Consider the following 25,497-nt stretch of genomic DNA (forward strand, 5'->3'; position numbering starts at 1 on the left):
CTTGAATTTATCTGTTTATGTCTGTTTTTGTTGTTGTTAGATTTTTAAAAAAAAAAAGTATGAAGATTTAACTCGTGATTGATGCCTTTTCTATTTTGAGACTGCAATACAGCTGTTCTGAAATGCACACATAAATGTAAACTGCGGTAACATATTTGCAGATTCATCTAGAACAAAGGAGTTTTATTTGATTAAACTGAGTTTGCTTCTTAAGGGTGTTGCAATGCATGAAAAAGTTTGTTTATATTAATTTCAAAGTAAATTTCAAAAATGCACTTAAATAAATTATTACTACTGAATGTGTTTTTTCTTTATTCTTCATTTTCCCCATATTTGCATATTAATTTGTCAACTATATGTATGTAGTCGGATCAGTGTTTGTGTTTCATGCAAATGTTGGTTCTTTATTTGCATTTGAAATAATTTCAGTAATAATTATAAAAATAATAATAACTAGATGACTTCGTGTCATCTAATTATTATTATTCAATGCACAACGCAAACGCCCCAGAAGACAATAGAATAACTCAGTTTTGTTTTTGTTTTGTTTTTTGGTTGTTTTTTTTACAATCAGGGCCTTTACATAACAATGCAAACAAACACACACATGTTCCCACAACCAACAATAATTCACCAAATATTTAACCATAACTGTCCATGCAGCAGATGATGCACAGTAAAACATGCACGTTAACAGGCATCACTGAGGAGTGACCACTGCATGACAGATGCACTGGAGCTTTCATCTTGTAAACTGTGAAGTCATGGAGCTACTTGAAGCCGGATCACGCCCCCATTACCGCAAATTGGCCAATAGGAGCTGAGAGGCAGAGTTGTCCTCCTGGCCGCCATTAAAGAATTCAATACATGAACTGAAATAATGGAAATCTGCTGGACCTATGGAGCAGGCAGAGAAGAGTAGCTGATGAGTAGTCACGCTAGTTTGGGGTGTTTCATTCGTTTTAAGGGTAATTTTAATATGACGGAGCACCATGGTGGTTTTGGTGAAAAGGAGGGCGGCGTAGCGGGTTGTTTTATTTAGCTGGCGAGCTAACGCTGGAGCTCTGGTATGTTAGCGAATGTGCTAGCAGGCTAGGCTAGCTCAGGGGGAGGAGGGGCGAGTTCCTCCGCTTTGAAATTGTTTCAGAGCAGCTAGCTGCCATTAGCATTAGCATACCAGCATCTAAGTTTTTCTTTTAAGTTTTTGAGCTCGTATTTTTATTGCGCATTTAACTTTTTCCAGTGTTGTATTTAACGCTAGTCTTTCTTCGATTTGTTATCGATGATTATTTAATGTTGAGGTGATGTAGCCGCAGGCTTGCGGCTAACCAGATCAGACAATACATTTCAAATAGGATTGATGAATCGTATAGCGAGAAGCTTACAGTTGACGCGTTCTGGCTGTCTGTCTAACGTTAGCTTAGCTGCCAGGCTAGTGGTGGTGGCTAGCGCCGGTTAGAAGTTGGCTGTTTAGCTAGCGTCAGCTCGCTAGCAAGTTGGCAGCGCTTTAACGGGATAATTAGAGCTGAACATAGCTTCGCAAGCGAGTTACCCAGATCGGCTATTGCCCCCCGAAGATGATTGAGAACATGGATTTTAACGTTACAACTACGCAGTGAAAGGATGAGTTCGTGCTTTGTACCAAACGGGGCCAGTTTGGAGGACTGCCACTCCAACCTCTTCTGCCTGGTAAGACTCTGCTCTGTGAGCTAGCGAGCGTTAGCGATCCTGAGAGGCCAGAAAGCCATTTTGGCTAATAAGGCAACAAGCCTTGTAACGTCAGTTGCAGATTGGAGTGAAGGCATCGGGCCTGCAACTAACAAATCGTGATCTGAGCCAACTTTCATAACAGAGCCAGCACATTCTGCATGACAACTATGTTGAAGGCTGGTTGATAAATATGGCATGATCTTGTGTTTACACTGCACTGAGTGCTAAAATATTCCGCTAGCAATAACGTTATTTACATGGTGGTAAAAAGAACAACTAAACGAGCAGTTTCTCTAAAACCAGCTGAACATATTGTTTTCCCTTGATTTAAACTGCACTGCATGCAAATTAATTGTGGCTGTCACCAACCATTTTGAGACAGATCAGTCTGGTTTTAAACTGACAGGTCTGTCATTGGTTGTTAACTTGTTGGTTGTAAATTATTTCCTTATAGTTGTGTGTTATGCCTTCAGGCGTGATCATCTTGGCAAGTGTAAAGAGTAAAGGAAAACTTTCAACAGTGTAAACAAACCTCAATTTTCAGCTTTGCTTATTCAAAGTTTCCTCTTTCTGTTTTCTCAATATAATTGTAGGATCTATACCTTACAATATAAAGCACCTAAGGCAACTGCTGTTGTAATTTTGCACTATATAAATAAAATAAAATTAATTGAATTGAAAGTAATTTTAGCAGCGAAAGCAGTGGCTGGCTTGTTACTGCAGTGTGTTAGGTCAAGATGCATGAAGAGTTATGCAGTAAACAGCTGGAAATTAGCTTTATGCTCTTCAGTTTTTCTCTGTGTTTATTCTCACATCACTATTCTTCTCTTTAAGGCTGATTTGACTGGAATAAAATGGCGGCGTTTTGTGTGGCAAGGACCCACCTCCTCGCCAATCCTTTTCCCTGTGACTGAGGAGGACCCGATCTTGTGCAGTTTCAGCCGATGCTTGGCGGCAGATGTGTTGAGTGTTTGGAGGAGGCACCAAACCCCGGGTCGCAGAGAGCTCTGGCTCTTCTGGTGGGGTGATGACCCCAGTTTTGCAGAGCTTATCCACAATGAGCTCTTAAGTAAGTTCATTTAACCTCTCCACGAATTCTGCAAGATTTGTGATTCTGACAACATCAGAGTTTATTAGATGAAAATGTTTATTTCATTTCACTGAATTAAATTCCAATGTTATTTGGTGATTTACTCCAAATTATATGTGGACTCTTGTGCTTTTGCAGCAGTTAGTTCAGTTTGTGCCATCTGAACAATTTGAAATTGAAGTGTGTAATTGTTGATATTAATAACAAACCTCTCTAGAGATGCTGTCCTGAAATGCTTACTGCATTAAAAAAATTTCTTATACATTTTTGATGATGCAAATTCTGATTAAAAATAATTTCTAAGACCCTTGAATTTGTGGCTAACTGGTCTTTGAATGTCTTTAAAGCCTTGTGAAATTGATTGGCCCTCAGCCATAGAGACGCAGACTTGCAGGGTAGGATTAGAACAAGTTGTTGTGCATCACAGTCACCTGACACACTTCTAGATTTCTGGAGATTCAATCCTGCTTTGTTGATATTCATATTCTTAGAGAAGAAGTACCCTTAGGGGCTAACACACAGGTATTTTGTCTCAGGTGTGATGAAGTGTTACTTGTAGAAATTGCTCATTAAAGAAACAGAGTTGGCAACAATTTTTCAAATCTCTCTTGAGCTCCAAAGATAGTTGGAAGAATTTTCCACTATGCAGGGAGTATAGCTCTTGATGATCAGAAAGGAATGGCATGAGTAAGCTTCACCTAGATAATCATTTCTCTGTAATTTAACAAAATAGTTTATTTTCTGTTACATAAGTCAGTAACTGGGTTGAAGCCTTTTATTTTGGATCACGTCATTACATAACAGCAACTAAGACTTTTATTAATATTAAATGTTTTCCTGTATTTATATGCGGTAGAGCAGCTGTAACTGTGGTGTTTTTGGGTTTTTTGTTTGTTTGTTTTTTGCATAGCCAAATTAAGGCTACGGGTGTATGACAAAACCAAGTACATTTAACACTGGTTAGCTTTATCAGGGGAAAAAAGCTTTGATTGTTAAAGTCATCATGTTTGCATCTGCCTTGTTTCAGGTGAGGAGGATGGTGAGTGGGAAAGTGGCCTATCCTATGAGTGTCGAACGCTCCTGTTCAAAGCCATTCACAACCTGCTGGAGCGCTGCCTCATGAACCGGGGCTTTGTTCGTATTGGCAAGTGGTTTGTCAAGCCATACCAAAAGGAGGAGAAGACCATTAATAAAAGGTATGTCCTGCTTCTTTCTAGAAAAATTGTAGGATATTCTGTGAATTGTTAAATTAAAGATGACACTTCTCTTGTAATACTCTGTACTCTTAACTGGGGTTCAATTCAGTCTTTTGTACTGATACAAGAGCATATTCATCTCATAGTTTGCTATCTATAGGGCAGATTAAGACAAAGTTCACTATGAACCAAAGACGCAACAGAAGTTCCTTTCCACATTAAGCCTGAGCTTACACATACGTCAGGGTGTTTTTTTTTTATAACACAAAAGGACTAATACAATTGCTTAAGGGTAAACATGTCAGTGGAGTAAAGTGCCATGAATTGTGATTGTGCTGAAGGGTAAAACATTAGTCATGTTGGCTGTTGGAGTGTTTTTTTTTTTTTTTTTTTTGAAAATTCGATTCATGTATGGGTTTTTGTTTTTTTCCAGCTTTCTTTAATCAGAGCAGAACAAACCATGGAATGTGACATATGTAGGAATCAGGAACTGAAGCACGCATGTGTTAGACATGCTAAAAACAGGGTAATTTAAGTGCATGTGTACTGCTTAAGTTACGGGGGAAATTCAGCTGAGCTGATGTGCTCTTTATGGTGTGAAGTTAGTATAACAATATCTGGCCTTTCACATTCTTTAATCATTCACATTACCATTTGTGACGCAGCTTGGGAAATGTTGCATGTGTTGTTTTGACTATGCTGTGGTCAGCTTATATCTGTTTTTAGGGTTGAGCCACCCTTTTCTTATAAGGAAAATAGTGTTTTGCACACTTTTTAAGTCTTTCTTTGAGCAGTGTAATCACGACATTAAAGTATTGCCTTTAACACAACATCTGCATCTCTGATATAATCCTTAATAGATACACGACTGTGGTCTGTACCTTTTGTATTCATGTACAACTGACTCAGTGTTGGTTCGCCTCTATGACATCCTTCAGGTCTCAGAAAATTCTGATTCGTGGAATTGCACAAGATCTAATGATGTGATGGATTATGGCAGCTTTTGAATCACATCACTGGCATGGCACATTGTCATGCTACGCTGTTTCATTTGCTGTGAACCAATCCATCTTTTTGAGTCCAATACCACTGTTGAATGAATAAGTTCACTGGAAACATCCAAGTTGTGTAATAAATAAATAACTTCATTTAAAAATGTTATTAATTGATTCTTAATGTTATATTACTTTGGAGTAAATAAAAAGATCTAATTAGATTTAATATATAATTACATTTATCTAATTTATTTGGCCCTTTCAGCTCAGTGTGAATTTTTGTGTTTTGTTGTAATTTACAGCCACCCCGGTGTCTCTGCTCTATTATTCTGTTCGCTGTTTCACTGTGTGCACTTCTCGCCACTCATAAAGCAGAGCAGATGAGACAGTTGATTAAGGAAGGTGATAACAAATTGTTACGGTACTTTAAGTGAAATAAATGGTTCTGTTGGAGTTTTAGACCTAACATAATGAAGAAAAGATTTATGGAAAAGCCATGTGAGAAGGCACTGTTCACTGCTTGCTGTAAAATCAAAATTAAGTAACAAATAAGGTGATTTGTTGTTGTAGCCAGTGTGAAATGCCATTGAACTGCTGGTGCCCTTCATGCAGCGTTGCTCTGCTTCTAGCAAAATGTGCTGCTTTAACTACAGCACTGCTGACATGTGATGTAGTTAATGTGGAATGACATAAAACAAAATAGAATAAATAATTCCATTATCGCAGTTACTGATCTCACTGGCTCAAACAGCAGGAACGGTATTGCATCCATAGTTTTCTGTGAAATTGTAGGCTTTTGAGAAAAAAAAAGTTAAAGAGAGACATTTATTGTTCGCATCTCTCCAAAGCCCAAAACTGGGCTGTTGTTGTTGTACAAATACAAGCTTGAGGTGAACTAGCAACAGTAACACATAAATATCTGCCTGGTTCAGAATGGAGTTGTGTAATGCTGTACCATAAGGGTGGTGACATAGATTTAGCATCTGCTGTTGAATAAGGAGCCTGGAGGACCCCAGAGTTTCCCGACAAGCTCATTTGAGTTTCAATTTCTTGTGTGTGTTCATCCAGGGTGACTTTGTGTTTGATGCACAAGCCTTTGGCTTAGTTCCCTCTGGCTACTTTTTCAATGGTTTTAAAGAGTTTTAGCAGTTGTATAAAAAGGCTGTTGTGTTGAAGAGGAGGTGATTTATTGCTCACTGGTTTTTAGCTTCTGTTTTTACATAAAGAGGTCCACAGGCTTGTTTTGTGGCAGAGAAGCTGCACCTCTAACAGAGGAGTCTGGCAGCCTTGCTGTCGCCTGCCCTCTCTGACTGGTAAACACAGCAGTCTCTGGAAACTGCTGAGTTTGCGCTGTGGTTTTACAGAAATCATGTCAACGAGTACTATTTTAGTGAGTTTTGCTGCCTGGCCTTCCAGACGTGGTTAGAAAATAAAGATGGCATTGTTTTCACATTTCAGTGCTATAAGAATTTCTTATGCATATTTGTGCTTCATATTGTCAGTTTGCTTTACAGCAATTTTTAAATCCGTGTGTATACTGCGTGCACCATCTGATTGGCGGTATTAGCCTTGTGTATGTGGAACCTACCATTATCACGTGATATGAATCAATGAGGCCAGTGGAATATGAAAGGAACTGTGTGGTTTCCATTATCAGCCCTGCCTTTTTTCTTTGAATCATTCCTTAACAGTGAATGAAAGAGAGTACACCGATAATCTCAGTTGCCCTTAGGGAGTTTATCTTCTAGGTGTTTGAGACAAGTGTTTGTTTATTCATTTACTGATGAGCTTCTGTTGTATACCACTCTTTCTAAGCATAACAGTACCTCTTTCTGTCTTTGATTCACCTTGCAGTGAGCACCTTTCTTGTGCATTCAACTTCTTTGTACATGGGGACAGCAACGTGTGCACGAGTGTTGAGATAGCTCAGCATCAACCTCTTCAGCGATTGAGCGAGGAACACCTAAGCCTTGCACAGCAAAGCTCCAGCCCCTTGCAAGGTAAGATCACAATAGTTGTGCACAGTAGTCATGCATTAAATGGAACTAGACCAACGTTTTGTTTTTAGAATTAAAGTACTGTAACTCTGCCCTACAGTCATCCTGAGCCCATATGGCTTGAATGGGACCCTCACTGGCCAGGCTTTTAAGATGTCAGACCACCCTACTCAGAAGCTTATCGAAGAGTGGAGGCAGTTCTATCCCATCAGCCCCAATCCCAAGGAAGTCCAGGAAGAAAAGTTGGAAGATGCAGACTGGGAGGATGACTCCCTGGCAGCTGTGGAGGTCCTTGTTGGTAAGGCTTCTTAATATGTTCATAATGTGGTGGTGGATCACTGAATGCAAGGAAGGAACAGAAAGGTAAGTTTATTGATATTCATTTATTTAGTCGTGCCAGTTGAAAAATACAGTACTACATTTTCAGCTCTTCTTGATATAAGGATGACATACCTGCCAACATTTTGGTCTAAAAAAAACCCCCACAGAGTCCAGGAGGATTATGTATTTATTTGCTTATTTAAATAAAGCTTCTCATGTGCTCAATAAGAATTGCTTAAGTGGTAAAGCTACAGCTAAAATATTGAGCCATCCATATACCTGTGCCAAGAATAACTGTACATCCTTTGAAGCAGGTTGTGGGTCACCAGGTTGGATTGACAAATTGATTAAAATTGCATGTGGGTCGATTGTGTGTGCGCAGACTGCAATTCATACCCAATCTTGCAGTTTTGGTAAAACTAGGCAAAGCTTGAAGTTTCAACCCTCATCCACCAGTTAGCTTGTTAGCGTAGGCCAAAATTATGGCCAAAATGGTTATCAGGATTTTATTACCTGTTATTTGTTATAATTATTCATTGATTTGTAGTCACATATTTATTTATTTATTTTTTTTTGTGCTGTGATCTCGGTGGCACATATCTTGGTAAACATTAGTGCTTTAAGATCCATGTTGTGCTACATTCCTGCTAATGTACAAATATTTGGATCAAAGTAAAATAGATTCCCCCCCCCCCCTTTCATCTAAATTCAGTACATTCTTAAGAAAAAAAATCAAAATTTTAAGAATTGTACCAAAACTGGAGAGACAAGATTAATAAATGAACAGGGCACTGCTTTCACATTTACACGGTACTACAGTCCTTTATTCACTTGACAAGTGCATCTCTTGGAAGCAAATATAGTCTTTTTATTTCATCTATTGTGCATCCAGGATGGGTATCAATAAAACCTCGAAGTAAAGTACTCGACAGCTGTGTATCCCTGTCCATGTCCCTTGCGATGTTTTGCATACAGTTCAGCTTTTGGCACGCTGGAAAAATAACCGTGCAAGGGGAAAACGTATCTGTTGTCCAGTAGAGGTGGGAATCACCATACATCCCACGATACGATATTATCACAATACTTAACGCATGATACGATATTATTGCAATTTTTAAAAATATTTTGCGATATTCAGATTCTGTACATAAAGGTAAACTTTATCAATATTCATTTTATCTAATATCAAAGTCTCGCACTCAGTCTTTCTCTCATTTCAGTCAGTTTTATTGTTGACAAACTGAACGGTTTGTATTACAGTCTAGTCCAACTTAACTGAATGCAACCATCTGGTACAATTATAGCTATTCTGAACTATGAAATTTATGAAAACTTCAGCAACTGAAGAATTTGAAAGTAAATTAAAACAAAATATAATTTTACATTAAATAAAAAAGTTTTAAACTTAATTAAAATAAAACATGTCTTAAATTAAAATAAGTAAACTATCATGTTTATTGCCGCCAAAAAAAAAGTTAAACACATTTGGACAGTGAAGGAATGTCAGAATTCTTGCTCAGAAAAAGGATCAACATGCTCTGAAGTCAGAGCAGGTTCCATTCCACAAAAACTTTTTTGTAACAAAATATCGATTTCTGCTGTCCCTGTATCGATACATTATTAGCAAACAAAATATCACGATACTACACAGTATCGATTTTTTTCCCCCACCCCTATTGTCCAGTATGTAGACGATTTTCCTGAAGTGCTTGTGATTGCGTGTTTATTAGAGACACATCTTTGGCCAAATGGAATCTGATTTCATTTGTGATTTCAGTGCATATTTGTGAGCTGGATCGATACGCTGGTTTGCTTTTATGGACGTCTGAATTGATGTTGGACAATTCATGTTAGCAACCATTGCATTGTCTTGGCTTTCATGTAATCAGTATACTGCAATTTGTGGTGTGTTTTGTTTTTTTGGGTTTTTTTAGGAGGTTCAATAAGACACAGTTCTACAGCACTCCTTGCATGCGATTATGGCTGCAACGATTTGTCGAGTATTTCAAAGAATTATTAAAAATTCGCGACACAAATTCTTGCTTCAGTGCTTTGTTAAAGGCACGGCTCTGTAGTGCGGCACTGTTACCATGGAAACCAACATTTCCGACTAAAAACAGACTTGCATTACAAATGTATTTAAAAGCAGCGTGTGAATCAAAAGTTTGACAACATTAAGCCCACACAGCCCCCAGTTTTAAACAGAAATACTGATAACACAGCAGTGGTGATGAAGACGATGGCACAATTTAACGTGGAGCCGGAGTCTGTTTACACACCGCAAAGAGGCGGAGCCGGTACCAAGATGGTGAGCTCAGGGAGAGTGAAAGAAACAGTGTTTCTAGTGTCCAAAACGGCAACACTGCTCCCGTAATCACCATTAAAACCTTTACTGGGGAAAAGCGAGTCTTTAATCGAAGCACCTGATCAACAAACACTGACCTCAAGAAAGGCAAACTTTGTAACTGCTTCATCCACCACCATTTGTTTTACATAGTGAAAAATCTCCAGTAAGCGTCCAGAATATGTATTAAAATATGCAGATGAACTTTTAACTTAGTCTGATACCATGTTTAAATTATACAACTTGCTGAAGGCTGATGGCAGCCATCCTATTTTACATAGAAGCGAACAAGGGTGTGAGTCTAAAGCAGGGCATGGTGTCTTCTAGACCAGATTTATTTCAAGGTTTTCAGAACATTTTTCAGATTGAAAGTGAAATAATATAAACTACTGTCTCAACTAATTTATGTTAATATTTAAAAATATAAAAATTAAAGCGTTTTTCACAATCCAGTAAAAATGAAATGAAATGTAAAACTGAGCCACTGACCTGAGGGATTTTAGGTTGGACATTGAATTATTGTTAATATTAAATAATGTCTACACTATCATAACATCTTGTTTTTAGCAGCACATAAGCTTTGCATCAAAGCACAGGGCAAACTTCAGAATGCTGATATGGTTGCTTCTCTTCGTTGCAGCCACCACCTTCTCCTTACAAACAAAAACTTACTCATTCACGTTCACACTTAAACACATGTACCAAAACATAAGCCTTCCAAGAAGACAGAGTAAAGATTTTTTTTGTGCCTTAGTTTAGATGGCATATTTATCTTATTTTATTTGACTTTGACTCTACTTGAGAGTATTTATATATTTCTGCAATTGAGAAAATGTTTTCTTTAAAAAAGAAAACTTAATGTGGCACGTAAATACCAAGGGTTGTTTTTTTTGTTTTTTTGTTGTTGTTTTTTTTGACAAATGAAACAGATGATGGATGCAACAAAAAACACTGCAATTTCTAAAAACCAAAAGAGCTCTTGAGCTCTATTTATTATTGCTCATTAATAAGATAAAATTATTTCTTATTATATTAATCGATGGAATAATCTATAGATTACTTGATTACTAAAATAATCGAAAGCTGCAGCCCTACACGTGATTTCGTCTTTAACATCACTTACCATAAATCTGAATATTTCCAAACAGATTATCTTCTGCTTCAAGGGACAAACTCTTCACTTTGTTTTTTGTTTTGTTTTTTGTTTGTTTGTTTTTCAAAAAAAAAACAAGCTCTTCACCTTGTGCTTTACTAGACATTTTAATTTTTTGAATTTCTTTCTTTAAACGTGGTGTTACTGATCAGGGTTTTAATAGTTTTGCAATTTTCATTATTTTTAATTTTTATTTAGTTTTGACTTCAGATTTTCAATTTTATATCAGTTTTAATTAGTTTTTACCAATTGTTTGCTAGTTTAGTTTTTTATTTTTTTGAAAATCCTTAGTTTCAGTTTAGTTTTGATTAGTTTCAGTTATAGTTTTAGTTGTGTTTGCAATAATTAAGTGTAACAAAATCCCAGTTTCATCATATCATTCATGCTCTTCTGCTCATCCTTGGGTATGTTGCTATTCCAACTACCATACCCTGCACCCCGGACAGGTCGCCTGTCTGTCGCAGGGCTAACACGCAGAGACAGACAACTCACATTCCCACCTATGGGTTGTTTAAATAAATAAATAAATAAATAAATAAAGGCAGATGAACAACCATTGATACCAGGCAACTATAAAATGTATATCTTGGCCCCAATGAGACTATTAACTCTTGCAGCACCGGGTGTTCGTAATTTTGGTTCAAGTGAATTGATAAACATTTTGAAGGCAATTGACTCACACAGTTATGTAGATATCCCCGTCCTGTTGTCTCGGGATGCATCACGCTGCCTTGCCTGAGGTTAGCGTCTGTTTCTGGGGATGAGGGTTGAGTGTGCTCCCTTACCTTCTCAAGGTAAGCTAGGTTAGCCTTCTTGTGTCAGCTTTTCAAGTGCACTTTTTTTTCCCTTTAGAAATGTCCCTCATAATTTGTCTCTTTCCACTACAAGACACTTGCTTTATCCAAAACACAGTCATATTCAAAGTAATCCCAAATTGGACTCTGGCGCTTTCTCCCGACTTTTCCTGACATGATTCTGCGCGTGGACGGAGCAGCAACACAGACGACTCGACTAACGTACTGCCACCTGCTGGCATAATGAGACACAGCAAGAAAAAAATCTGGAAACTAAACTTCATTTTCACCCTTGACTATTGTATGACACGCACACATCAATGAAAACTAAACACATTTTTGCTATAAATTCAGTTAATTTTAGTTAGTTTTGTGAACACTCATTACAGTTTTAGTTAATTTTCCTTTTTTTTGTTTTTATTTTTATTTCCGTTAACGAAAATGTTTTTTCACTTCTAGTTTTCGTTATTTCGTTAGTTTTCGTTAACGATAATAGCCTTGTTACTGATACAGACTTATCCAGGAAAACCTCAAGCTTTACAGTGCAGGGAACAGCTGTGAATGGCTGTGATACGTCATTGTTTATGGAGCAACTAATTTGCTTTTGGTTTGCGCTCTGTTGGTGAAGCACATGCTTCCAGTATCCCCCGTTCATTGAACTGTGGGAAGCCAAAGTCATGGTTGAGATCAAAATCAGAATATTTGTGCAGCCTTACAATTATTCATAATAAAGTTTGAATCTCGTGTAAATTACGAGTGTATCCTGGGAAAACGGCAACACAGGAGGCACCCGAGATATTAAATACGGCAAAGCCCGAGGAAAAAGAGTGTTGGCATTTATGAGATAAATGGATCAGTCTACAGCTATAACAGAGCCCTAAAATGTGTCTGTTTTTTGTGGTTTTGTTTGTTTGTGTTAAAGAAAACAGTCCAAATAGTTCTCTCTGTCACTGGTACTTTTGAGAGACACTATCCTTTTTTTTTTTCCTTTTTTTTTGTAGAGTGAAGGTGAATAAATGAGTCAGTTATACCAAAACATTGTTGCATTTAAAAATGTGTATTTGGTTTGTTCAGTTCTGTTTTGAATTTTCATGCTGAGTTTTTAAAATGAACAAATGTCTTTACTTTCAGCGGGAGTAAGGATGGTTTATCCTTCCTGCCTGGTGCTTCTCCCTCTGTCGGACCTCCCTACTGTGGTCCCTCAGGGCTCAGCCAACGCCTCAGGAAGCTTGTGTGGTGCTCAGCAGGGCCAGGCTGCTAACAGAGATCCTGCCATGTCCTCTGTCACTCTGACTCCTCCAACGTCACCAGAGGAGGCTCAGACTGGTAAGAATTACAATTAAAAATACATGTTCATCAGCCTTTATTTTTGTGAGACTCTGCATACCACTGCGGTTGTATTTATTTTTATCATCTTTATCTTACCTTCTCACAGATTATCAGCCTGCCCAGAAGTGGCTCAAGTTGTCTTCTGCATCTGATGGCTACAGCTCTAACAACACTCTACACGGTGGTAAAATCCCTCGCAGGATGGCCAGCCAGATGGTGGAGTCTGTATGGCAGGAGTACAACCTAAACCATACAGGGAACAAGTATGTTTTTGGCCATCTCTTTAAATTTGCATTTGTTCTGGTTTTGCCTCCATCCAGATGGATAACGTGTTTGTATTCCCACTCTTTCTAGGAATAAGTTTACTTCATTGACAAATGGAACCTGTGAGGAGGAGACAGAAAAAACAGGACTCTGGGATTTTGTGGAGCCAGCTCATAGGCTGCATTGTAATTGTGCAAGGTATGTTTAGTGAAGTTAATTCACCAGCGATTTAGTTATTTATTTAAAATATTTTATAGCCATTATTTGTTTTATTCCAAACAGACATAAGAATTCGAAACAGCGGTCTAGCAGCACCTCAGGACACCCACCTTCATCAGGACAGCCTGCCCTGCCAGCCCCCAAGCACAAGCTGGGCGAGAAGCTGGAGAAGGGGGAGAAGCAGCAGAAGAGGCCACAGACACCTTTTCACCACCGCAACTCTGTGAGCGAGGAGCAATCCCTGGAGCCTCAGACCCAGAGGCTTTGCCTCAGATCGCAGGAAGAAGGCTCGTATCCCAGCTTGCACCATGTGGACACGGTGCAGTCTAAAGCCCCTACACTGCACGCCCACGGCCCTCCTGCAGACCTTGTTGGATCTCCACCTCCCCCTCCTCTCAGCCCACATCCCTGTGATCACGTAGAAGTTGACATGACTCCTGGTGGCATGAAGAGCTCGTCAACTCCCATTCACCAACCATTCTACCCGCCATCAGTGGAACCTTGTCAGATGCCACCAAAGGGCTCATCTGAGGAGCCTCAGACGGAGAACATGCCTATGCCTTTGCCCTTTCCCTCAACCTACAATGAAACCCTTGAACCCACCATCTTTGTAGGTTCTGCCATCAGCCCCAGTGATGACTCCACCCATAATCCATGGAAGTATTTCCTCCTCCCTCAGAAAAAGCCCTCAAACTTCCTGACACCCCAGCTACCTTTAGATAAAATGAGAGAGGATTCTGCAGGTGGTGGAGGAAGTGAAAGTGTAGTCTCTGTCACAGAGTGAGTATCTGTTGTCTGATCGGCGGATGCTTTAAAAAAAATATATATATATTTTTTTCTTTTTGTGAATTTAAAAATAATGTATTTGCATGCCTTAAAAATGTCTCTCTCCTACACCCCTCCCAGGTTGATGTCAGGATCCTCGCATCCCCTGAAAGTGTCCCAAGAGCTCATCAAGACTTATACACAGCGGAGAAACAGCCATCTTGCTTCCACCTCAGGAGATGAAGAGCCTAGTGAGGAGCCAGACCCTTATGCCTTCGTCGAAGGAGATGAGGAGTTTAGCTTTACTGAGAAGAAGGACAAGTCTGGAGCTGAAAAGGACGGAAACAAGAAACACAAGGTGGGTCCTGACAAAGGCTGAAATCCTTGTTTATTATGACATTTGATGAAATCTACTTTCAGTCCCTGGTAAAGTACTTGTTGGAACTAGTTATTTTGAACATTTCTGTGTTTTTATATTAAAGGAGGTGAATCATTTAAACATTTTCACGTCTGTTCCAGTGCTTATTTCCTTCATTTCTCTGTGCTGCATAGTTGTAGTTGTCTTTTGAGAGCACACACTGATATTGCTGGGTATTGACCATTAGTACTTAATTAGTAACCAAAATGTGTCTCTATCACAGGTCCTGTTAATTAAATTTGCTTTTACATACTTGTCAGCTTCACAGTCATGTTTGCTTGCTCAGATATTTACTGATGTAAAGTACGTTTTGGTTTCTAGTGCCAGCACGTATACCCTAGTGAATCACGAAAAGACTGTGCAGTCATCTTGATAATTGAGTCACATTTTTCTTATCAAATTCTCTTGTGAATTTGTAGAAGAAAAGTTGTGTAACAAGGATCAGCAGCTGATTTTAGATGTTTCAAACCTCACCCTGTTGTGTTATGGCTAACTCTGAAAATCAGCACTCGGTGTGCAAAATAGTGACCTTCATTTTAGGAACATGTTTGATAATCAGAGCTTTGTATACAAGTACAAATAGTGTAAATTTTAATGACAAACAAATGGTCATGACGATAATTACTGTCATCTTTTTGTTTAACCAAGGTGGATGAAGGAACTGGAACTTCTGCAGATGGTGAGAAGTTTATTCATTCTTGCTTGGAGATTTCTATGTATGTTTATTTATTTGCTTTAATTCAAAAAATGTCCCTCAATTTGTTTTGCGGTGTAGATGGACAGTGTCCTACAGGCAGTAAACCCTCAGCCTCGACCAGCCTCATCCACGAGAACGACTTGGCTGTGTCCTACAGCGACCTGGATAAAATCTTCAATTCAGATGAAGATGAGCTAACAGTGAGTGCATGTTGTGGCATATTCAGGAGCTGATGGTGATGTCTCCTCATGAAGCCTGTTAAAACTCCAAGATGTACTGAATATGTTGACTTGTTTTCCCCATTGCACAGCCTGGATCCAAAAGAGCTGGTGTTGGTACAGATGACAAGTTTGGCTCTAAAGATACTAAGCCAACTGCACTGGATCCCCTGTCTTGCATAAGTAGGAAAATTAATCATCAATTACTCATTGTTCATCAAGGATCATAACTACGTAAGTTGTTGTTTCAAGAGAAGTAATAATGTCTTTTCCTTAGGCTCAGTAGACTTGCACACAATGTTTCCCACCCCACCCTCCCTGGAGCAGCAGGGTTATTCTCCCATGAACTCCGGCAGCAAGGACAGCTTAGAAGCAGGGGCGGGGCTCACCTTGTTGGACGGCAGCCAGCTTAATAACCACTTCAAGATGGAGGTGGAGGAGGGTTTCTGCAGCCCTAAGCCATCTGAAATAAAGGTACAACACATCACGCAATTACCAAGTAGAGAGGAAACTGATCATTTTTCTTTATTGTTAAATGACCTGCGTTTTTGTTTTCAGGACTTCTCCTTTGTGTACAAGCCAGAGATGTGTCAGTCATTCATTGGCTGCTCAATGTATGCCCCCCTGAAGACACTACCAAGCCAGTGTCTGTTGCCTGTCAAACTACCAGAAGACTGTGTGTACACGGCGAGCTGGACCATGGGCAAAATGGACCTGATACCCCCAGTGTCCAACACTAGTCTCCTCACTAAAGATAGGTAAATGCATATTCTGAATTAACTTTTTCCCATCTTTGATGTGTGATCTGTTGATCAAGAAGGGTTTTTCTCACAATTTGAGTTTTAGTCTTTTACAGTACAACTTCAAATTTGTACTGAAAAGTGACGTATTACACTTATTTCCAGCTCTATATTTTTATTCATTCACAGTTCTGCAGGTTTCACAGTTCAAAGTGATCATTATTTATCTTCCAAAGAGCCTAAACCAGCCATCAGGTCATCCTATGTCTGAAACAAGTTTATTATGTGCAGCTATCATGTCGGTGGCTGCACATAATGAACATTGCAATGTATGTAGAACAAGAAAGAACGTAAATGCATGTAAACGGTACTCTTCAGCTGCTATATAACCAAACATCACAACATGAAACCCTAATCACTGTTCATCTTTATATAACAGTAATGTCCCCAGTGTGGAGCCTGACTATAGCCAGACCTACACCCCGCAGACCCACCCGCCCTTCATGTCCAGCAGCGCTCCTCCCAGCAACAGTGGTGCAGGTATTCTACCATCCCCAGCCACACCACGCTTCTCTGTGCCCACACCTCGCACACCCCGCACTCCACGGACTCCACGTGGCCCATCCAGCGTCCAGGGCTCCCTCAAGTATGACAGTTCTGACCTTTACTCTCCTGCCTCCACGCCCTCCACCTGCCGACCCCTTAGTTCTGTTGAGCCAGCCACCGTGCCCTCAATTCCCGAGGCTCACAGCCTATACGTCACGCTCATACTTTCAGAGTCAGTCATGAACCTCTTCAAGGACTGCAACTTTGACAGTTGCTGTGTGTGTGTCTGTAACATGAACATCCGTGGGGCAGATGTAGGCGTATACCTCAAGGACAACGGCGAGGCCCAGTATATATGCACTTGTGGTTTTAGCGCTGTCACCAATCGGCGCTTTGGCCAGTCAGCTGGGCTCTTTCTAGAGGATGAACTGGACGTAGTTGGACGGGGCTCTGATGCTGCTCGAGATACAGAGCGGTGTTTCGAAGAGCTGCGAGCTTCTACATCACACAAAGCCAGCAGCCTGAAGGAGAAGCCTCCAGATGAGTTAATCCTGTTGCTGCAGGACCAGTGCACCAATCCATTTGCCTCGATGGCTGGTGTGGAGTACCCCAAACCAACTTCAGCCCCCAGTTCGTTCCTAAGGGTGGAAGAGAGAGACTGTTATAACGACTGCTACATGGCACTGGAGCATGGCAGGCAGTTCATGGACAATATGTCAGGAGGCAAAGTCGATGAAACACTAGTGAAAAGCACCTGTCTTCATCAGTGGCCCAAACGCAAATGTATGTATTCTCACATTACTGCTGCTTTAAATGTAGAGTTCTTCCTTATGTGTTTCTAGCAGAAATGTAATACTTGTTTCCTATTGGTTCTTCACTTGTAGCAGCAGACATGAGCAAGCTATACTCTGTGGATGTCCTCCGGGTGTTGTTGTCCCTCCAGCCTGTGCTGCAGGACACCATTCAGAAGAAAAGGAGTGTGCGCTCTTGGGGCGTTCAGGGGCCACTTACCTGGCAGCAGTTCCATAAAATGGCTGGGAGGGGATCATATGGTGTGTCGAAAGCGTTTTTTGTTTGTTTGTTTTATAGAGATAAATAGAATATTGTGGAAGTTTATGGCTTTGTTGTCTTCAAAGACACTAACTTGTCTCCTTATCTTCACAGGTACTGATGAGTCTCCTGAGCCTCTGCCCATCCCAACCTTTCTGGTTGGTTACGAATATGATTTTGTGGTACTGTCTCCTTTTGGGTTGCCCTACTGGGAGAAGCTTCTCCTGGATCCTTTTGGTTCTCAGAGGGATGTGGGATATGTTGTCATTTGCCCTGATAATGAGTCTCTGCTCCACGGGGCCAAGACCTTTTTCAAAGATCTAAGTGCAATGTATGAGGTATGCACCTGGCAGTTTATTAAACTCACCCTTCCTGTGCTGACATGTCTACAGAAACAGTTTTGTAGCTCTGCAAAAGTGATTCACACTGTTGCACTCTTGTTTTCTTTTCTTTTTTTCCTTGACAGGCATGCCAGCTGGGGCAACACAGGCCCATCTGCAAGAGTCACCCAGAGGGCATATTGAAGGTTGGCACCAAAGAAGGCAGGAGCATGACAGAGCAGCCTCTTAGTGACTGGTTCGTTAAGATGGCTGCCAGAGAAGGAAACAATGAAGCCTTTAATAAGCTCAAACTCTTTGCTCAAGTGTGCTGCTATGATCTAGGTAATGTGATTGCTTGTAGTGCTGAAAACCTAAAGTAAGTAAAATCGCATGGTTTGTAAAAATGATGATTTATCATTTTTCTTTTGGGATCCCTTTCAGCTCCATACCTGTCAGAGCAGTCTTTGGATAGCTCTCTGTTGACCCAGCGGAACCCTACCACAGCCGCCACCCCCTCCTTCCAGACCTCTAGCTCTTCCAGCACTTCATCAGGACTCCAGAGCACCAACACTACCGGCTCCAACACCAGCTCTGCCCAGCCTGCCCAGGTCAACAGCACCCCTCCCTCTTCATCCTCAGGCTCACAGACTATTGGGGGAATGACCTCAGCCAAGCCAAGTTCCTTCTCGTCATTTGGAACAGCAGGCTTGCAGGGTGGAGCGTCTCAGAATGGACCCCAGCCAAACTCGCAGGGCACAGGGGGAATGGCTGAAAATGGATCGTCTGCTTACCAGTCTCAAGGACCCACTGAGAGCCCAGAGAGGTAGTTAGATCTGCTGTTACATCACCTGGCCAAAGGACCAGTGACCTTATGCCGTAACTAGGCGCCTGTTGTCTTATCTCTCCATATTTCCCAAAAATTGTTAGTCATATTTGTTTTTTGTTTTTTTGTTTTTTTATGCACGGTCACTTGGGATCTGTGATGGTTCATGAGCCAGATTATATTTTGAATCTTTCCTAGCAAATGCCAGTTTGCTCATTTCAATTCTTTCTATTTGACAGAATATCTCAAGTAGTAGAGCGTTGTAGTTTGGTACTTAGCTCACAAGCCTTTTCATAACTGGTATGCATTCATGGGATAGATAACCAGTGCTGAGTTATTTTAAGCTGAGATGGAGATTGTTTCTACAACTGCTTTACAAAGACAATCTGATAAAAACACACTGACGTGCTCAGTTCCTCGACAGTTCTGTGAGACACCTTCTTTCAAAGGTCACCAACACTTACACATGGTCTGTTTGATATATGCAGTTTTTAGGCATTCATTGACCAAATAGTCTCATTGGTAGTAGATTATATTTAAGGTTGATGAATGACCACATTGGTAACACTGCATAATCAGCAGGGAAAGTTCATCCTCTGGCTAAAAAAGTATTGTGTGTCACGTGTTTTGAAGGCAGTATAATATTAGTGAGATCTGAAGTTTTGTTATGGCAAAACACATCTCATGAGTGCTGCGTGTCTCTACTTTCATCTCAGTAATTTTATTTTTACGTTTCTTCTGATGGGAGCTGCGCCTGCCAAGATTTGGCTTGAGCCATTTTCATACATGATATTTGGACAGTTTCTTTCACATGTAGCACACAGCAGGCACAATTATACTGGAAATACTGGAGTTTATGTCAGGGAGCTACCTAAATAAAGTGTGCACGCAGCAGTATACAAACATCCATTTGCTGGAGATAAATACACTGAACAACTACAAAGTGTGGATCAACAGAGCCCAGAAAAGTGTGGACTTTGTAGTTGGGCTGGCAGGTTAAATAGTGGCTAATATCTAATCTGACTGCTCTGAGTGTTTTTGTTTTTTCATGTGCATGTCTTTCTAGTAATGTCTAGAAAAAGGTTAAGGCTGCACAGGACGCATGCAAAAAGCTTCAGTTGCACACTGTGGACAGTAATATGAACATTATTGACAGATCTGATGAAGATAATTTCTTGGCCTGTTTCAGTAATTATCTGCCTAATTTTTAACAGCACAATGGAGAGAGACAAAGTGGGTAAGCCAACAGACGGAGAGTCCCATGCTGTGTCTTACCCGCCTGCTATAGTGGTGTACATCGTCGACCCCTTCAGCTACGAAGACGCAGACAGAGAAGTCCATTCGAGTACCTACACGATGGGCCTACTGCGCTGCTACATGGAAATGCTCCACATCTTGCCTGCTTGCATCAGAAACTCTGTCTCTGTGCAGGTAGAACAACACTCTTAATAGTTTTAAAATTTCATAACTGCAGATTAAAGATGTGGCTAAATATTCTGCGTAGTGTATAAAAGAACAGACTCCAAAAGTCAAAGATATTTCACAAAATAAGTTTATTTTCTAAATATAATCTACAGTTTAATAACATCTGCTCAGTTTTCTACTTTGGTTATAATAGAGAGGGTTACCAGCTGCCACAAAGGGAGGTGAGAAGGAGCAGGGGAATCATTAGCAGGCACTAATGGAGGTGGTAACTGCCACACCTGTGATATAGTGGCACAAGATTGCATCAGTATGCCAGAGGGAGTTCTGAAACACAAGAGGCGTGAATGTGCTATAATGGGTTCAGTACAGCAGCAGCATAACTGTGTGGGCTAATATCCATTCAGTCCTATCGCTGCAGACATGCTAATCTCTCAGATGTGCTGTCATTAACTCTTCCTTCGAGCTAAGATGTGGCAATATTCTTAGTTTAGTAAACAAACGGTTTGGTTTGACCTCCGTCTTCTATGAACAATATAAGATTAAAGACACCCGTACTTCTTATCATAATTATAATTACCATAATCACTCACACTTGCCAGTATAGTAACAGTACTGGTAATGTGGTGCAGATGTTTACAAGTAGTGATGTGCACAAAATCTTTTCACAAAGTTTTAATATTTGGGGGGAGAAACATTTGATTACTCAAATATATCCTGCACAGATTTGAAGGTGTGGATGCCTTTCACTGGGAGCTAGAGAATGTTACGGCGTTCCTGTGGATTAATACTTTTAAAACCTATTCTGATCTTTGGATGAAGCAGAAATTTTATGTTGGGATTGAACTTACTTACAGCAGTGTAGTTTTTGAAGTTCAGGGTTCACTAATGTTTCTTTCACCACAAACTATTACTAATTGTCAGAAAGACCTATTTTGAGATTTCCATGTCCATGAATTATCATCTACAACACAACCCAGTCAGTAACACAGAGAAACTTTCAGTAAAAACAAATGTGTAGTGAAGCTTAAGTCTAACAAATCCATAAACATCCAGCACTACAGGCTGTCCTAAAATGCCTTTTTTCCTCCTTTTGTGTCAGATTGTTCCCTGCCAGTATCTGCTCCAGCCAGTGCACAGCGCAGGGCGCCACGTCTACAGTCAGCACCTCAAGTCGCTGGCTTTCTCTGTGTTCACTCAGTGTCGTCGGCCTCTTCCCAACTCCACCAATTTCAAGGCTCTGACGGGCTTTGGTCCTGGTCTTGCCATTGACATGGCACTCAAGAACCCAGAGGTAACTACCCTGATGCTGAACTCCTGAGTTTTGTTGAAGCTGTATGTCTACAGACAATTATGCTGTTGTACCTTCTGTCACTCTCAACTTGAATATATATATTTTTGTGTTTGTGGGCTGTGCAGAGGCCTGAGTGTCTGCGTCTCTACACGCCACCCTTCATTTTGGCTCCAGTGAAGGACAAGCAGACTGAGCTCGGGGAGACGTTTGGTGAGGCATCGCAGAAGTACAACGTCCTGTTTGTCGGCTACTGTCTGTCACATGACCAGCGATGGTTGCTGGCCTCCTGCACCGATCAACACGGAGAACTGCTGGAGACCTGCATCATCAGCATCGATGTGCCGAACAGGTGCCTGTTCACGAAAGATTTACCTCAGTACCACAGAATCAGTTTGGTTATTGATACCTAAGTCTTTGTAGTTAAGTGTAAAACAATCTTAGTTAGCAAAGACTAAATATGATAAATGTCTTTGTTTTAAGACTGAAATGAAACATTTTTAAACAATAAAGGCTAAACCCACTGTGGAAAGTAAATTACGCTAAATTAAACTGAAAGCTAGAGAATCAAAACTAATTAAAAAGCAAAACTACCTCATAAATGCATTACTGTATTATTGTTGCTGCAGGGCTCGCAGGAAAAAGGGCTCAGCCCGACGGCTGGGTCTGCAGAAGCTGTGGGAGTGGTGCCTCAGCCTGGTGCAGCTCACGTCACTGCCATGGAGGGTCGTTATCGGGCGGCTTGGAAGGATGGGGCACGGCGAGCTGAGAGGTACACACTTCAACAGTGTCTGCAGAACGGGCAGTTTACATATACGCACGCACACACACTTATGTGCTTGTGTCTTGTCTGTTTCAGACTGGAGTATTCTGCTGAGCAGGAGGAACTTGCAGTCCCTCAGCAGGCGACTGAAGGAGACGTGCAGGATGTGCGGCATATCTGCTGCTGACACTCCCAGCATCCTTAGCGCCTGCTTAGTTGCCATGGAGCCTCAAGGTTCCTTTGTGATTATGCCAGGTAAAAGAAATAATATTTAAAGTTTGGCTAGTTTCACTTCATTTACAAAAAGCCTGTAAATCTGACAGCGCTCTCCTTCGTCTCGTCTCTGCAGACTCAGTGTCGACAGGCTCCGTGTTTGGTCGAAGCACCACCCTTAACATGCAAACATCGCAGCTGAGCACCCCTCAGGATACATCCTGCACACACATACTGGTATTCCCCACGTCAGCCATGGTGCAGGTCAACACTAACACTTCAGAGCCCCTCGACATCGACACCTTTAACCAAATAAATCCCGGTATGTTTTCACAGCTCACAGAGCTGCTACAATATATTTCTGCTCAAAGCTGGAAAGCCAGAATGACACATTTTTCCCTCTCTGCAGATGGATCAGAGGGAATGAACATCTTTGAGTTGTTTGAACAAGACATGGATCCAGACTTCATCAACATCCTGCCCAACTCCCCCACAACCTCCCCTGTTCACTCCCCGGGCCCCCAAGGGGGAGATGGAAGCAAGGTCTGCCATCTTTTTCATGAAGTCACTCATCAATATAAAATGTCAGATACAGACTTTAAGATTATTAACAGGCTGTGATGTATGAACCACTCGGCAGTAATTAAACAACTTCTTCTGTTTTTCGTCCTCAACTTAATAGTTACATTAAAAAAAGTAAAAAAAAAAAAGAAGAAAAGCATGCTAATGAGCAAAAAAAAATTAGGTGCCCCTTGGTTATGAAAATATGATGCCTGTTTTGGCTGCAGCGATGCTCTAATCGATGACTTTATCACCTTCGTTTCGCAGGGTCAGAGTACAGATCGGATGGAGTCTCACGAAGAAGCGCTCAACATCTTGCAGCAGCCGATGGCTTTGGGTTACTTTGTCTCCACAGCGAAGGCCGGACCGCTGCCCGACTGGTTCTGGTCAGCCTGCCCCCAAGCCAAGAACCAGTGCCCACTCTTTCTCAAGGTGACTCATACCTGTACTACTAAAATTATATGTTCATGAAGTCTTGAGTAATCGCAATAATGCCGTTCTTCAACAAAATGCCTCTTTGTCGTCGTTGCTCTGACCTATCGACAGTGCTGCTTGTTTGCTGGTTTAAGAATACTGACTCTTTTACATCAGTTGATGAAATAATGAGATTTTACAGCTCTACATGCAGATGTGTTGAACCTGAAATTCGGTGATTGAATCTGAAGACTGATTTCATTTGTCTCTTTCTTTTCCAGGCCTCTCTTCACCTGCACGTGTCTTCTGTCCAATCAGATGAGCTTCTGCACAGTAAACACTCCCACCCCCTGGACTCTAACCACACCTCTGATGTGCTCAGGTCTGAACTGTAACCAAACTCAATTTTTTAATAATTAGAAAGACATTTGTTTCACTCCCAGCTTTATTAACATTTCCATGTCCTCCTCCTTCATGCCAGATTTGTTCTAGAGCAATATAACGCCCTCTCCTGGCTGACGTGCGACCCTGCCACCCAGGACCGGCGCTCCTGTCTGCCTGTTCACTTTGTGGTGCTCACCCAGATGTACAACTTTATCATGAACATGCTCTGAACTCTAATGGGATCAAACTGCTGAGATTTGATTGGAGGGATCGCTCAGACATGTTGTGGATTTCCTGCTACAAAGACACCCCGACACTCGAAAGGACCTCGCACTCCATCAGGGTAAATGTGGACGAAGCACCCTCCTCTTCCTCCTCGTCCTGGTGTATCTCTCAGAACTCTAACTGGAAGTTTCCAATGAATCAATCAGATGCCAAGAATCCATTTTATCACTTTGGATGATCAAGGGACATTTCATAAAGGAGAAAAATGTCTTTTTAATGACTGTAGATTGCAATCTATGAGATTTTATCATAATGAAATGCCTGCATATATTATTTATTGTAAGTTTTTTAATGTGGAATTTTTAATGCTTAATATCTTTTATATATTACAAATCCTAGAGGGTGTGTACATCTCACTGTACAGGAATTGGTATCAAAAGTGTAATTTTTCTCAAATACAAAACGAAAATCCTGTTCAAGTGAATTTGCTGTAGATTGCTTTTAGAATATTATTTTTTCAAAGGGGTACAGACCTTTCTATTGCCATGCTGTAATAATGAAGTAAAAGCTGGCCTGGGCATTTGTGTCCCACCCAATGAGTGGATGAGACTTACCTCTCTGTCTACTTTGGCTCCAGAGTCTCTTGCACAGTAACTCAGTGAGCTCTGAAGAGGAATTAAAAGGTACATTGTCAGATTATATATTTTATATAACAGATTTAGGTAACTGTGTGTGTATATGTGTACATAGTAATTGTGTGCCGCTACTGATGGTGCAGCTTCTGTTTTAGGAATAAAGTGTCTACCTTACTGTCTTCGTCTTTATCTTTGTAGCTGCTTGCAGCTGTCATAGTCTTTTGTATATAAATACAGCCTCAGATGAACAACAACGATACATGTGGCATGCTGCCTCATAATTTGACAAAACTAGTGTGTAAAAAAAATTAATTACATACTGACTGTATCCAAAGGAATTAAGAGGACAAGAAGCAGTCAGTCAAATGTACTTATTTAGTGATTGTCAGCAAAACAGAAGAGTGTTGGACAGTTTGCTGGTTTGAAGTAGTGATGTGTGTTAAAATGATACTGAGGAAGGACATCAACTGTGCTCTTAATGAACTAACCATCAATCTGGAAATGGCCTTAAAATCTTTCCCGAACAGTGAAAAAAGGGGAAAATGTTCAAGACAGTATTCACAAATTCAGCCGAGCAACGCTCTGAGAAACTGCACTGCA

The 25,497-nt window shown here is 40.7% G+C and overlaps 1 protein-coding gene across 2 annotated transcripts; it reads left to right on the forward strand.

Annotated features, from left to right (window-relative positions):
* The first annotated feature begins 836 nt into the window (after positions 1 to 836).
* Positions 837 to 25,072, forward strand: med13b (mediator complex subunit 13b). 2 transcript variants are annotated; one of them, XM_086261809.1, is made up of 30 exons: positions 837 to 1,689; positions 2,545 to 2,779; positions 3,828 to 3,996; positions 6,846 to 6,991; positions 7,089 to 7,286; positions 12,732 to 12,926; positions 13,036 to 13,192; positions 13,284 to 13,391; positions 13,476 to 14,192; positions 14,319 to 14,535; positions 15,244 to 15,274; positions 15,371 to 15,492; positions 15,603 to 15,693; positions 15,788 to 15,984; positions 16,069 to 16,268; positions 16,690 to 17,579; positions 17,681 to 17,848; positions 17,961 to 18,184; positions 18,313 to 18,508; positions 18,608 to 18,989; positions 20,204 to 20,420; positions 21,514 to 21,705; positions 21,831 to 22,054; positions 22,332 to 22,474; positions 22,562 to 22,720; positions 22,815 to 23,000; positions 23,088 to 23,221; positions 23,507 to 23,671; positions 23,935 to 24,035; positions 24,135 to 25,072. In XM_086261809.1, exons 1-30 carry the CDS (start codon positions 1,624 to 1,626, stop codon positions 24,265 to 24,267), a joined length of 6,363 nt encoding a protein of 2,120 aa, XP_086117935.1. In that variant the 5' UTR covers positions 837 to 1,623; the 3' UTR covers positions 24,268 to 25,072. The 2 variants fall into 2 exon arrangements, with proteins under 2 accessions (XP_086117935.1, XP_086117934.1); XM_086261808.1 differs by having other exon boundaries at positions 15,244 to 15,492.
* Positions 25,073 to 25,497: the final 425 nt, after the last annotated feature.

The sequence above is a fragment of the Aulonocara sp. 'chitande type north' Nkhata Bay genome, linkage group LG14, assembly GCF_057382095.1.
Source record: "Aulonocara sp. 'chitande type north' Nkhata Bay isolate Kocher_YH1m ecotype deep benthic linkage group LG14, A_spYH_male_GT1.1, whole genome shotgun sequence".
Classification (NCBI taxonomy): Eukaryota; Metazoa; Chordata; class Actinopteri; order Cichliformes; family Cichlidae; genus Aulonocara; species Aulonocara sp. 'chitande type north' Nkhata Bay.

Bases quoted from the DNA above. Each gene is read 5' to 3' on its own strand.
- med13b (XM_086261808.1), top strand. From the start codon at position 1,624: ATGAGTTCGTGCTTTGTACCAAACGGGGCCAGTTTGGAGGACTGCCAC. The intron at 12,927-13,035 runs GTAAGAATTACA...ACCTTCTCACAG, and splicing joins ACCAGAGGAGGCTCAGACTG to ATTATCAGCCTGCCCAGAAG. The intron at 18,509-18,607 runs GTAATGTGATTG...GATCCCTTTCAG, and splicing joins AGTGTGCTGCTATGATCTAG to CTCCATACCTGTCAGAGCAG.